This window comes from Lepidothrix coronata, unplaced genomic scaffold (assembly GCF_001604755.1).
Source record: "Lepidothrix coronata isolate B3197 unplaced genomic scaffold, Lepidothrix_coronata-1.0 Scaffold114, whole genome shotgun sequence".
Taxonomy (NCBI): Eukaryota; Metazoa; Chordata; class Aves; order Passeriformes; family Pipridae; genus Lepidothrix; species Lepidothrix coronata.
The window spans coordinates 2,796,218-2,810,632 of NW_016690294.1; the positions used below are offsets into that span (position 1 = coordinate 2,796,218).

Below are 14,415 nucleotides of genomic sequence, written 5' to 3' on the forward strand. Positions count from 1 at the left end.
CCTCTCAGTTTCTCATATCAAAAATTATCTCTAAATGTGACTCCAAATCTCTCAGAGTTAGTAATAATTAGTAATGTGAGGCACTCTGTCTCCGGGGTTTTCAAACCCAAGTGTGCCTCGTATGGGGCAGTTCCTTGTAGTGCTAAGTGACTCAGCCAAGGAAGAACAGACCAAACCTGCAGATTGTAGGAGAAGCAGAGCTCCTCTATCCAAGGCTTCTGGTAGCCAAGATCCTCTGCACAGCAGCTGTGCAGCCCGCCTGCAGGGGCTTTTATGGTTTCTGTGTGAGCCGGGTCTTCAACATCCTTGTTCTGGGAGAGCAGCCAGAACTGGAGGTGACTTCTCCTTGAGCCCAGTCAGACGTTGACCAAAATGTCCATGTGGTTCTTCTAATTCAGGCATTTTATCTTACTCATTTTGAATCAATAACCTATTAATGCTCATTACTAATCGACATTAGTAATTAGTTTGATGTAAATTAGGTGGACCAAAACCTTTGTCTGCTGTTAGGTTTTTCAGAGACAAAATCCACTTATTTTCTCTTTTGCTGAAAAGTAACAAGTTTTGTGCAAAACTTCTGATTGTGTGTCTGCACTTAAATTGTGCTAGAAAGTAACTATGGAGGGTTATTTGTGATTTTGAAAAGGCATGGACCAAGCAAATTTTGCACGTACTTTCAGATTTCTTGTACTTATGGGAAAGCAGCTGTTTCAAAGGTGGTTCTTGGCTAACCTTTGCTTTATTATGGAGCTATTGTATAATTTGTATTCTCATTCTGAAAACATCGATTTTGTGCTCTGAACTGCCGTATTGGCAATCACCAGTGAGCACAGCACCTTGATGGAAGCTGTGTGAAAAGCACAGAGAAGGTGTTGTGTTAGGAGAGAAATCCAGTTCTCTTTGACAAATTGGACAGTTTTGTGGAAGATTTGGCTTTTATAATGAGACCTCTGTCCCCTTCTTGTCTGCACTAGATTTGGGACTATGACCACAAGGTATCTGATTTCAAAAAGACCAGGTAATACGTTGGTAGAAATGAGGAACCTTGATCTGCTGCCATGGTACGTGCACATCGAAAATCACATCATCTTAGATGATGAATTTGTCAAATTTTGACAAGAAAACTGATGGGAAGAGTGAGAGCTCTTAGCTTGCATATGAAAAATCAGATGCCAAATTTAACGTTTTTCTTTTTTTTTCACCAGGTTCTTACTTATTTTTTTATTCATTTTGTATCATCACGGTTAACAAGTAAATGGTGCTGTTGGACCATGCAAGCCTAAATGCATGCTTCCTGAGGAGATCTGGAGGTATTAGATGTGTGCTGCAGTTAGACCGGTGTACAGCAGATGCCAGTAGAGGCCTGTTGAGTCAAAATAGAAATATGACCAGCGTTTCCATAGCAACCCCTTCTTCCTGGCAGTCCTATTTATAGCAGTGCTGCAGCCCCAGCCTCGGCGCAGCTCTCGCAGGGACTCTCGAGGAAGGGTTAACCTTGTTAGTCAAAAATGGAGGCGTAAAGGTACACCAGGAGTGGATGGGTTTGCCTTCTTGGGTTTTATTCAACAATGAAGTTACTGGTGGTGTTTATTTTGAAAAATCTCTGTTTCAAAATGGAGAGCCATCAAATCTGTAAGCTGTGAGCAAACACTGCTCCTCCTTCCGTGTGTTCAAGGAGAAGTGCAACCTCGTGGCATAGTGCTGGATGTATAGTGAAAACACATCTGCTTTTTCAAGAGCCTTTTTCTGCCTCTGTTTCTACCCATAATTCCTTCTGAAATATGCATGCCTGGCAGGATTCAAAATGGATTTTGTTCAATTACATAATTTCTGGTGAAAATGTTTGGGGGGGTTACGTTACAAAATGGCTATCTGTATACTTTGTTTTACATCCTTTTCTCTCAAGGTTTATATAACAACTAGAAAAATACCACACGTATTGCCTCAGGCTTATAGCAAAGACAGTCTAGGTTCTTTAGTATATGTCAGGTAACAAATTTGAGTCATTAAATGCTTATAAACTTTTGTATTTTCTAATTCAAAATTAGACAGGTAAATTGTTTTCTGTTTATGAAATGTGTTGGCTGCATCTTTTGACTTAAAAATACCTTCTTTATTGATCAGTAAGATACCTGGAAAATTCAGCAAGATTCCCAAGCTCTTAAAAATGGAGGATCCCTCCCTAACACTTTGTATCAAGTAATTGCTCAGTCCTTTTGTAATAAATAATAAATACTTAAGTTGTATTTTCATCTTTCGTTCTTGAAATAACTGATGCATAAAGGAAAAGGTGTTTCATCCAGCCATCAATTTTTAAAGCAAATAAATAAACTTTCTCTAACCTCTAGAAAAAAAAAGTTCTTCATTATTCATTTATAAGGTTTCTTTAAGTTATTTTTTTCCACAGATTACAAAGAAATATGCAGAAAATGTCACAAGATGTCTTTTTTAATGCAGATAAAGACCTCCTGTGAAATTAAGAAATATTTAAATTTAATATTATGTTTAATATTTAAAATAAGAAGACAGAATATTTTTATTTAGAGAAATAAAACATGAAACCAGGAAGATACTAAGTTTGAAGATTTGGAATTAAAACCTGAATTTTGGTTAGCTGTAAGTGATCTGAAATTTGTTAGCATCGTAAATCCATTTTTCACGGTTCTGTCAAGGAATACAGTTAATTGTCTTAAAACTCCTGTTCTTGACTGCAAGATACTCGAGGTGTTCAAGGTATTGACCTTTGCTAAACACTAGAGAATGTCGTCGTTTGCACAGTCCTGGTTTGCTTGAGTATAGAGAAGTGCCCACATTTTCCTTTAGGGCCATGTTCCGTGTTTTCCCGGGAAAGTTGCACCATACAGTGACATGCCGTTCGTTACTCAACAGCTGGGGCCTGGGAGGAAAGGAGGGGGCTCGCTTTCTTAATCCTTCGTTTTTAAGGCTTGACTGGTAGGGCAGAATTGCTTCTTAGTAATTGAGAAATGATGTTTTAGCTGAGATGATGAAAAATAAATCATCCACGTAGCTCCATGATTCCTGACTCTTTTTCAGCAAGGAGCTGGGAGGTCTGTGCCTGGGTTATAGTGCTCTTTGTTACCTGTTACAGGGCAGCAGACTCTGGCAGATGTGCACAAGGTTATGGGTTGGCCCTCAGGAAAAGTACAAATGGCTTGGTTACCTTTATCAGCTTAGAGGACCACTATGTTAGCCCTTGTCTATGGCTATCATCAGTATGTTGCTTTTTATTAAACTGTGGGAGAGTGGCTTAAAAGTTTTTACTGAAGTAATATTTATCAAAATACCAGACCTTGAGCATGCAACGTTCAGATTCATGGTTGAATCTCTTACCCACTGCTTGGAGTTTTTAATGTGTTTTAAAATAATGTGAAGACTCCATGGCTAGAATTTAGCAAAAATAAAATTTCTGCTGAAAGGAAATTCTTAACATTTCAGTGTTAACTTTGGCTGCAAGAGTTGGAACTTCGCTATCTCTCGTAGAACAGAAATTTAGATTCTATTTTGGACTCTGTTCTTCATATATAGCATATAAAATACTTACTGTGGATAAATTAATTGGAACACCAGAGTGTCAATAAGATGAAAGATTAAGTAAAAGGAAATAGGAAGTTACACCTTTAAAAATCATGGACTTCATCTGAAGACGTTGAAGACCGTGTGGGATGTGGGTTTCCCATAAAATCAGTGTGTTGGTATTTTGTATTGTCATTGAGCAATTGCCTAGATTAGGAAAGTGTATCACTACCTGTACAAATATAACCAGCACTTTCTTTTCAGGTTTTACATGTGCAGAATTTCTGTAACTGTGTTCGCTGGCAGCAGTTTGTAAAGTTCTGGCAAATTCATACTTTCTTTTAGGAACTCTTCTAACAATTCCTTTTTGGTAACCTGTTTTCACTTAAACCAGTGCACTTCTGTAATCTCACAGGACGGGTATTTCTGATTCCAATTTTTGACACCTCATTCAAGTGTCCAGGTTAGTCATTTGGGTGCATTTCAGAGCTCTGAATTTTGCTGGGCACATTTGCTCTGTGGCAGTTTCCACATCCCTCTATGGACTCTAGAGGGTTGGCAACCTCTAACTTATGTCATGTGAGGCAATGTGAATTTTGTAAATTGCTCTCTTAGATCAGGGAAACAAAATGTTTTAGTTGAAGAACTGTGCAAAAGATGACAGTAGTGTAAAGGCTCAGTACCATGGGAGAGGAGAGGGACAAGATGAGCACACCATCATACCAGGGGGCTTCGTTTACTGGAGAAAACAGACAAATATAGAAAGAATATTAAGTCTCTTGGAAGGATTTCCTGAATGCCCAAAGATTTGCAGTGAGCTACAGGGAGAGCATGTCTGTATAATTCCAGAGGGGCTCTTCAGTCCTGCAAAGTTCACCAGGCAGGGAAATAAGTATCTTGATGTTGTGTAAGCACTTTTTATATTGCTGTATGGAAGGTGTGTAACATTACTCTGTCATAAAGTGGTAACATAAAGCATATAATATATCCCCTCTGCCTATTTGTGACCCCTGGTAAGGCAAACACATCCTCATGGTCTTCACTAGCTCTTGTTTATGGCAGCAAAGCCTTGAACCGATGGGATGTTATGGATGTCATAATTGATCTTGGAACAGAGCAGGTGAACAGCTGGAAGGCATAAGGTGGCACATGTAATGAGCTGGCATCCAGGGAGGGTTGAAGTACCAGACCCTGACAGGAAAGCAGCCTGGTCACCTCCAAGATATCTGGTGCTCACCTGGATTTACAAATGGCTGTGTAAAATGTAAGCATTTAGACAGTTGGTTCCAAATTTTGAACAGGTGCTGGAGAAAGAATTTACATTTCCAGAGTGTCTGGAGCCTAAAAGCAAAGAGTCTAGAAAAGTAATCTGTGGTGTGGCCAAGGCCCCCCACGAGTGTCGCGGGGCCTGTTAGGAAGGACGGCCAGATCCGTGCAGTCTGTCTGTCGGCATTTGGATTGTTTTATCGTGGTCGTGGGCAGTTTGTCATCAGGAGGTTTTTTCTGAGGCACAGGGCTGTTATGAAATGGTTATGTAATGTCCAAGGGTGGGTATCTGCTGACATTTGAAAACTATGCAGTGAGAAGTATGGTGGTGAAAAATGAGAGGTATGTCTTTAACACGTGTTGACTGTAAGGCAGGAGACAGATTGTGGAAAAGTTATTTCAATCTTTCTTAAGAATAGCCTAAATTTTTAAGAAGCCACATCATAGATGTGCGAAGGAAATACTGGAAAACCTGTCTAATGTATTTGTTTTCATTTTCTCAAAAAATAATATTTAGTATTACCCATTGTAGGCATGCAGAATCACATCATTTGCAAACTAATGTAATGTTAAATACAACTTTCACTTTATTTTCCTTATGTTTTGTGCTGTTAAAAAATATGCTTTCTAGACTTACTCCACAGTTGAAAGTACTCAAAAATATTTAAAATACTGAAAGTATGAAAATACTCTTTCTTGTGAAAGAATGAAATCATATTCTCGAAAAAGTTAAATGCATTTGGTTCATTCTTAGAGAAAGTAGAACCCAGTTTGAAAAAGTATAATGCAGTTTTGTTTATATGTACAATAGAATTCAACTTCTTCAGACTGGTTTTCCTCAAAGGAGGAAAATAATAGCTTTTTTCCGCCCCATATTAAAATAAGCTTATTCAGTTGTGGTCGCAAGTAACTTCCTTGCTTAGAAAGTTGATTAGCTGAAAGCATGAGATTACTAATGATTAGATTCCAGCTGGTTTTGTTTGCTATGATGATTTCTCAATAACAAGGGAGGAACTGCAGAATAAGTCACTTTTGGTTTTTTTCACACGTGGTTGTGGTAAATTAAAAAAATATATACCTGCCTTCTGATCTTTACCTCTGAACAAGATGTTTATAGTATTCTAACATAAAATTTATATTTAAATATAAAATGTAACGCGTTCAAAAGCTCCGAGAACGTAGGCTAGAGAAATTAGTGCTGTTTTGTTTGTTTTTTAAGAAACAAAACACTTTTCGGTTTCCATGAGAAGAGACTTTTCAGAGTGTAAGGCAGTCCATCAGAGCTTCTCTCAACAGGAAGCGGAGGGAGCCGTGGTCGGCCCCCGCTGCCGGCAGGAAGCTCACCCATCTCGGCTCTCGGTGGGGCTGGGCTGTCCAGCTCCCTGGCCAGGTTATCTTCGCCTTGGGCCCGGCCCTGGCTGTGTGGATGGCAGCGCACAGGGAGGGGCCGTGTCACCAGTGCACGGGCACGGCGCTGCAGAGACTGGAGGGTTTTGCTAATCGCCTCTTCCATAGGCACTCCAAGCATGGTGCTCAGGAGCAGAAAGGCACTCAGGACAGGGAGAGCCCACGGTGCTCTGAATTCACTGCCCGGTGGGATGAAGAGAGTAAGTAGTGGGGCTTGGTTTGCTCGAGAGATGTTTGCAGTTCGGTTTGCCTCCTAAGGGAAGCACCTGTATGTTTGTAATCAAGGCTGAACACCGACGGGTGATACACTTCAACTCCTCACCTGAAGGTATCAGTGCGAAGGACAGCACATTGCATCAGGCAGGGGACATGGGGCTGGTTCATGAACTGCTGGCTGGCAGGAGAATTTATGCCCTATTCCTTCTTTTCTTTCAAAGCACAGTTGACTTCTTTTGGCAAGCCCCTGCCCCAGTTCTTACTTCTAAAGTACTTCCTTTATTTTCAAATTAAATCAGCGAGTTTAGCAGAAATAGAAAACTCTTAACTAAAGACTGTAATGTTTAAACTTCCAAATGAGTAGACGTTGCTGCACAGATTAAACTTCTAATTATAGGGGGTTTCATCATTCATGGTTCTATTTTAAGGGATATATACATTAGAAATGCTCTCTATAGTGTAAGCAATATAACATTCTGTTTGATTTTAACTATTACATATTAACTTAGTGTAGGAATGCTGGTTATCATTAGCGTTAATTTCTTAATTAGCGAACAGTTTACAGTATTTGTATGGTTAAAAAGTTTTCATGGTTGTACTTTGGCTAATAAGAGAGATTTCAAAAAAATCTCAATCTAAACAAATTGACGTTTGATTTTTTTTTTATTATTATTTTTAATTTTAAAACCATGCAGTATTTTGCAGAGCAATTCTTGTGTCTGGTTAAATACTCATTTTAAAATGTTACAATATGGTAATTTATGATAATTTTGTTCCAAATTTCAGATTCATTGATGGGTTTGAGATAGCACAGTTATTTCAGTTGAAGATAGGCTGTGTTGGAAATGCTTAACATCACAGTGTTACCATGAAGAAAACCAGTGTTTATACATCTTGCTTGCAACTTAAAATGTTATATGAGTAGGGAGTGAATCTGTTCTCAGAGGATAAGCAGTAAACAGGGAAACAAAAAGGTGTTAATGCATTGACCTAAAATAGATTGAATCTAGGTCTCCCAAATGAGATAGGAAAGAATTGACTCGTTTTGTTGGGAAGATAAATGATGAAAGTGCATAAATTCTGAGCTTCCACTTCTCCAAAATACTTTCAGCTTGGTAAAAATAGACACATACTTGTGTTTATGTAGAAGCTCTTTTTTATGTAAATAGCTATTTGAAAAAATAACTCTGAAGCATTTCTGTTTATATAACATGAAGAAAAAAATGGTATTGACCTACTGACACTTACAAATTGTGACCTGTTTGTGTACAAGCCTGTACTTTTTTCCCCCTCTATTTAAGGCAGGCTTCCTCATGTGACATGTTTGATGAGGAAATGGACTGTCGTGTCTCTTGATAAACGTGGTGAAAATGGCTGTTCTGTGAATGCTATTTTAAGTCATAATTAAGCAGAGTGGTTGCATGCAGTGTTCTGAGCTGAAGTTGCTGAGCTGGTAGCTGAATAGTGGGTGTCTATGCAGCTTTGGTTTTGAGGTGAAATTCTGAATTTTTATCCTGAAACTTTACTTTCAATTTCTAGATTATTTTAAAAAAATAATAATTTAAATTACTTTAGGTACCCATGAACTAAATCCACATTTAGCTGGAGTGATAGAGAAAATAAGGAGTACAGGGGAAGGGAGTATTTCTCTCTACTCCTGACTCCTAATTAGATCTTCAGAAAAATACATCTTCTGTGAAAATTCTTTGTGAAACATAAAAGAGAAACAAGGTTTTGGGTTTTTTTTGTTTGTTTTGGTTTAGGTTTTTGTTCGTTTGTTTGGAGGTTGTTTTGTTTGTTTGTGGTTTTTTTAATACCCAAGAGTTCAATGTCATAGAATTGCTTAGTGTCACTGAATTCAGGTTGTAGATTAATTTCACAGAAAGTTTAATGAATAAGCAGTGTTTTAGAAACATGCTGGTGTTTGTCTTATAAGGATATTTGAATATTCTCAACTATTTTGCCCGTATCACTGCAACTTAGAAATATAAGGGTTTAGGTGAACCTACATGGCAGACAGCGTGAATTACTCTCAGAAGTTCAAGGCAAAAGCACTTTTAATTCCTGAAAAAATTTGGAAAATAACTTCTCAAAATTTTTGTTATTTTAGGCTTGAGGTGGAATCCATTTGAAAAGGAAGTTAATATACTGATACTATCTGCTGTAATGAAATACAGTAACAGGTCTGTGTCTATTCTTTCACAAGCAGTTCCTGCTGAAGCTCTGGGTTTGCTGCAGGGGAAGGAGCTGTGCTTGTTGGGTGGACTTTGTGTTGTCAGTCACCTGGTGTTGTGGGTTTAAATAAATTGCCTTGTGGTCTATGGCCTTAGGGGTTTTTCAGTGGTTGATTTTGAAATTTGCCATCATTGCTCTGTTATTTTGATATATAAAGCATGTGGTTTCTCCAGTGTGCCTTGGATTCTTGATCAATGCCCAAAATGAGTGTGTTCTGTAAATTCCTCAAAGTCCAGAAGGGCAGAGCTGACTCAGGGCACCACGGGCCTTGGAATCTGTTTGCAAAAGCTGCCTGAGCACACGTGTGATGGTGGAGCCTGGCCTGGGAACCGGGTCAGTGGTGCTGCACAGCCCCAGGGTGACAGGGACAGATGGGAGCCATCAGAACGATGCTTTTCAGTCTTCCTGTAGATGTCTTGACTGTGACCACTTGCAGCTATATGGAACCTGCATTTTGATTTTTGTTTTGTTTTGTCAGTTGCTTGTTGCTCTTTGAATGATTGAAGTGGGAAAGCAAAGGAAAATGAGGCTGCTTGGTTTTGAACATAGAGCCAGTAAGATCAACATGAATCTTTTATTCTTGAACTGGTACGAGTATTTTCCAAATCTGCATAAGAGAACACATTAACAACGTGGATAACTGAAATGGTCAGGAGAGGCAACACTAGTCCATCTGTCATCTTCATAGTCTCTAAATTGAAAATGGATGGGTGATGAACAGTCAAAGGAATATTATTTGGTCTCTGATTCAGAATAATACCAGTATGCTTTCAAATACTGTGGAATGATGTATAGAGATTTAGCTGAATAATTACTATATATTTATATGAGTGTGTGTGAAGAGAGAAAAATGCATGTGAAATATGAAATAATGTACAGAGCACACTGTATGAATTGCTTAAAGCTTTAGAATAACTACTAGTTGGGTACAAGTCAACAGATAATTCTGGTCTAAGGTTGCCATGGAAACAACCAGTGCTTGATATAATTGAGAACATCTTAAACCCTCCTGGTGTTTGCATGCTTTTTTCCCCTGCCATTTTGAGTTGCTTTAGACATGAATAGGTAGCATTGGTCAGAACAGTAGTAGTTAATGAGCAAACCCAAATACCCCTGTCCTGAATATTGATTTTGATATTCTGCCGGTATCTTGTGCTTCGTAGTTTTTTGCATCACAAGGAGCTCATAAGGAAGAGCAGCTCTCTGGGTTCTCTGTGCTCTCTCTAGTTAGTGTTTAAGTGTGTTTAGAGATTGAAGCACTGATCTGAGAGATTAACATACTTCATCAACTGTTGGATTAATATTAGGAGCAATATGTTTCTGACAACTAGCTTTTCAGCATGAATGGTAAGTCTTTTTTATTCCCTTTGACACCGTTTTTTTGTTCTGTCTTCATAAGCAGGGAAAATCTACCAGGTTTCCCTTTCTTGTCTGCATAGCTACATCGACTGCTGATTTCTTTGTTTTTGTAATCGACTCACTGTGGGTTTCTATTTAAAATTACTAGCCTTAGAGGTTTGCTATTGAACTGTTTGCTTTGGATAACTGGTATTTAGTGCTTTATTTTCAAGCTTTCTTTAAGAAATAACTTACATATCATTAAGGCACAGAATCTGATTTGAAAAATTTTTAATTGAATATATACATGTCGGTTCACTTAATTTTCTGTGCCACTCATAATAAATTATTTAATGTTAATTAATACAAATCAGAGAGGCCTTCTGAAATAATTGTAATTGTTACCTAAAAATTCACGACAGGTATTTGTTGTTTTTCATCTGATCCAGCTTATTCTTCCATGATTTTTAGTCTTTTAAATACTGGGATAGCAGAATAGTTGAGGTCATTCATGGAGATAGGGGAGGGCAGTCTCATTTGAAATGAGATGCTATAATAGATCTAGTAAACTTATCAGGCAGGTATTTACTTTCCAAAACCACTGTGACTACTTATTATAAGGTACTTTGAATATAATGGAATTATGAAGTACTATATTCTTGCTTGGAATACTATTGAAAGTTGGTTTTAAATATATGAACTCTGTATGTTTGTTTCCTTGGAAAAAGATATCCTTTGAAAATTGTTTGCAAAAAGCCCAAATATGCTAGTTTTCAAATTGATGCCTTTGTGTTTCAAACAGATAGTCTGGAGCTTTAGAAAATGACTCGAGGCAGGGATTTCTTGAAAGGAAAGAACAGTTAATCATGTGTATGGGGTTTGTCTGTGTGGTTTTGCTTTATCCTACAAATTTAAAGGACCATTTTTACAAAGGTTTCACTTGTGTTCATGGCATGACACAGAGTGGGAGGAGTTATCCCACTGCCTTATCTAATATCAGCTTGTCTATACTTATCTCATACAAATGTGTTGAGGTCATCTTCCCCAGAATGGAAAGCGTGGCTGTCGTTTCCTTGCTGTGCAAAGTACAAAATACAAATGTCAAAGCAGGTGCAGTTATTCAGACGGTGTTTCAGTACTTCGTACATCCAGCACGGAAATCCGTGGTACAGCATCACTGCTGGCTGGTTAGTAAAGCTGGAGGGGCTGCCTCTGCAAGTGCTGGCCCAGCCTCTGGGGATGCTGCTGGGGAGTTGGTGTGGCCACGCAGGTCCCCAGCTGGCCTGCACTGCCCCTCAGGGACACGAGGCATTGCAGCCTCCCTGCCAGCACCTGGCCCTGCCAGCACCTGCCCTGCCCAGCCCCTGTGGGGAGCAGGAGGAACCCACAGCCTCCCTGACTGCATCCCTGCCAGCACCTGCCCTGCCCAGCCTCCGTGGGGAGCAGGAAGAACCCACAGCCTCCCTCACTTCCTCCGGGTCACCGGCCACCGTCTCTGCTGGTGGAGAGGGCTCTCCTTGGGGCAGGAAGTCTCTCTTTTCACCAGTTACCAGGCTGGGTTTTCTGTCACATTTTTCTTTGTTTCTCTTACAGTTAGGTTGTAGCTTCCATGGGAATTAAAGTTTGTGGAAATCAGCTCTATAAATTTTGAATTTTGGTGATTTTAGTTTGGGTATTCTCTTATGACTGAGTCATAAGGGAATATATTTCCTACAAGCTGGGTGAAAAAGTGGCTACAGTTGTTTGTAACCTCATCATTTGTGTTGGTTTTTTGTTTGTCTGGGGCTGTATTTTTTTTGTGGGGGTGGTGGTTGTTTTAGGGTTGGGGTTTTTTTATTTCCCCTAGGGGTTTATTCTGCAACTTGCATCTGTAGATTTCATTCATCTTGACATCTAGGCTCCCAATTCCATTAAAAATAGAAATAAATAGCTGCAACTTTTACCAGGTGTCGGTTCCCAGCCAGAATTATCTATAAACTAGTCTAATTTTGACAGGTTTGACAAGGTGATCATCTTCTGCTCCATCAAGATTAAGTCTTTGCTGTAAACGTTTCCCTATTTAAACCACTTGTGCTTTTCAGTGCACTTCTGTGGCTGTCTTCACTGCAGCAGTGTTACATTACACCCTGTCAGCAGATAAAATCAGATGCTTCCCTTGTGAAAGATGGCCAAGATGCAAGTGAAACCTGAATGAAAAAGTGATAGATTTTCTTCAGTTGGAAGAACAATTGGCTAATTTGGTTTTCTTTTTTAATTTCTTTTTCTTCCCTTCCCCAGAAAAGCTGATTAGATTTTTTTTTTTTTTTTTACTAGAAAGACTCAAAGAAAAAGCTGTTTTTCTATTTCTTTGGACTTGGGCTTTTGTTTTGAACAGCAGAAAATTCTTGAACAGATAAAACTGGAAGGCGAAGTAATTTTAATAGCCCAGGCTCCCAGAGGTGAAAGGTACTACTCTGCTAAATCTTCTGTTTCACTAAGAATAGGCTTAATACTCCTGAGAATCACCAAGTATGGGATTGGGCTACTGCTTTCCAATCCTGCCAGTAGGGGAATGGCTGATCCAGCCCTTCGCACTCCCAGGGCAGTTCTCCCCAGGTGTGTCTGAGACAGGGAGCAGTGTGTGGAGAGGGTGTAAGGCACACTACAGACTGCGGAATTACTGTCCAGTTTGGTGCACTCTGGAGAATAGGAACGTTTAAGGAGTGAAGGGTGAAGGGAGGCAGTGTAAATATCTTAGTTATGTGCACTGGCAATGTTTTTAAGGGCAAGGGACAACAAGTAGCAACTGATTATACAGTTGCTGAATTATTCAGTTCACTGCTGAAAAGACTGTAGAAAATGGAAGGATTGCCATGGAATTTCCAGGTGCCAGAACTATACATCTTCCTTTATGTGTCTCATGGGACAAATGCTTTCTTCTTTTCAAAAATTCCCCAGTGTTACCTGTTAACCTCTGACAGTGAATTAGGGCTCTTGGGTGATAACTTGAGTTCATGTTTTGTTCTGCTTCTTGTACAAAACATTTGAAAAAGGCAACAGGAGTTGCTGCACTGACGTAGTTCTTAAAATGCATCCACACAGCCAACAGTCCCTCGGGGTGCTCGGTTTGGGGTAGGAGCAAAAACTGTTTAATATAATTGACATTTCTTCCAAAGGAAAGGTTATTTGATATGTTGTAAGCTTGAACTGTGACTTACTCTAGTCCCTGTTACATTACTTACGTATATTTTGTTACCAGGAAGATTTTTTTTTTATTTTCCTTGGTTTTTAGTTTACATCTCAAATTGTTTATATATTTGTTGCTTGTTCCTCTAAGAGTTGCTGCTGGGCCTGCTGTTGCAGGCCAAAGTTCACAAGCTTTAATTATTGAGGTTCTGACCAGCAGCTCTGTAACTTGCATAACGTTTTTGGTGTTTTTCTTTATTCATTCTCGTTGATAGATAACTCAGCCCATTAAGGATTCATGTGGTTTAGTTTCTTTATTTATTTTGCACGTTTTGCAGTTCAATTCTGTGCAAGTTTTATGTCTGCCTTTTTAGACAAATAAGTACTGACTTTAACCAGTTTCTCTCCAATGACCCATTCTCTGTCAGAACGGATTGTAAAAACTCTTACCTACTTTTTGCCTGCCTGAATCCTGAGGCAAACAAAAACTTGTTATTCACTTCATGTGTTGAATTGTGAAATGTGTTTATTTACATAAGGCTTCCTTATTCAGGAAGTCAGTCTCTGCTATTTAAGGGTATAAATGAACTTCTCCTGCTTGGCTGGTTACCGCAGGCAACCCTTTCCTGTAAATATTGAAGGTGTGTTCTGGGGGAGATATGTCGGTGCAGAGATGTGTCAGAAGCTCAGATCTGGTGAAGAGCTGAAGAGCTGTTTTGCTGATTTACCCTGACAGCTGTGAAGATGTGTCTTGCTGATCCCAGAGCGTCTCTATGAGAATTTGTGGAGGTTTTTGAATGCAGGGGCTGGGACAAGGGAGCTTCGTGAGGAGTGGACTTACATCCCCGTGAGTGCACAGAGACCAGATTGGTGTATCTGCCGTTGTTCTGATGCCTTGTATGAAATATTGGAAAAAAGAAAAAGCAACATGAGCGTTGCTCTTCTCAAGTAACTCGTTAAATGCATCCATACAGTGAACATCCCCGCAGTTGTTTAGTTTGGAGTAAAAGGAAGAAATTAGTTTAGTGAAACTTCTAAAGGCAGGGGGATTGGTGCATGAATGTATGTGGTATTATTGCCTGCTTGCGGGGAATTTATTGGTTAATATGCAGAGCAGATGAACTGCCCGCAGATTGATGCTTACTGTTGCTAGTAATCCAGCCATAAAGCTTGGCCTCAGTGATAGCTGCCTGATAGTATGTTATCCTTTTTAGTCAGGGAACTTTAACAAAGAGGGAATGTGGGGCAGTAACA

General features: G+C 39.3%; 1 protein-coding gene across 8 annotated transcripts in view; it reads left to right on the plus strand.

Moving 5' to 3' along the window:
- PRKACB (protein kinase cAMP-activated catalytic subunit beta) overlaps window positions 1–14,415 on the plus strand; it is an 83,791-nt gene that overhangs the window by 43,948 nt on the left and 25,428 nt on the right. Inside the window, exons 1-2 of one of the 8 annotated variants that reach the window (XM_017824883.1) lie at window positions 4,648–4,798; window positions 6,316–6,407. The exons of 4 other annotated variants lie outside the window; for them this stretch is intronic. In XM_017824883.1, the coding sequence (XP_017680372.1) occupies window positions 4,689–4,798; window positions 6,316–6,407 (202 nt within the window). In that variant the 5' untranslated portion in view covers window positions 4,648–4,688. Of the gene's footprint in view, window positions 1–4,647; window positions 4,799–6,315; window positions 6,408–9,611; window positions 10,006–13,897; window positions 14,009–14,415 lie in introns of those variants that run through there. 3 more of the 8 variants (XM_017824890.1, XM_017824886.1, XM_017824887.1) reach the window with 3 other exon arrangements.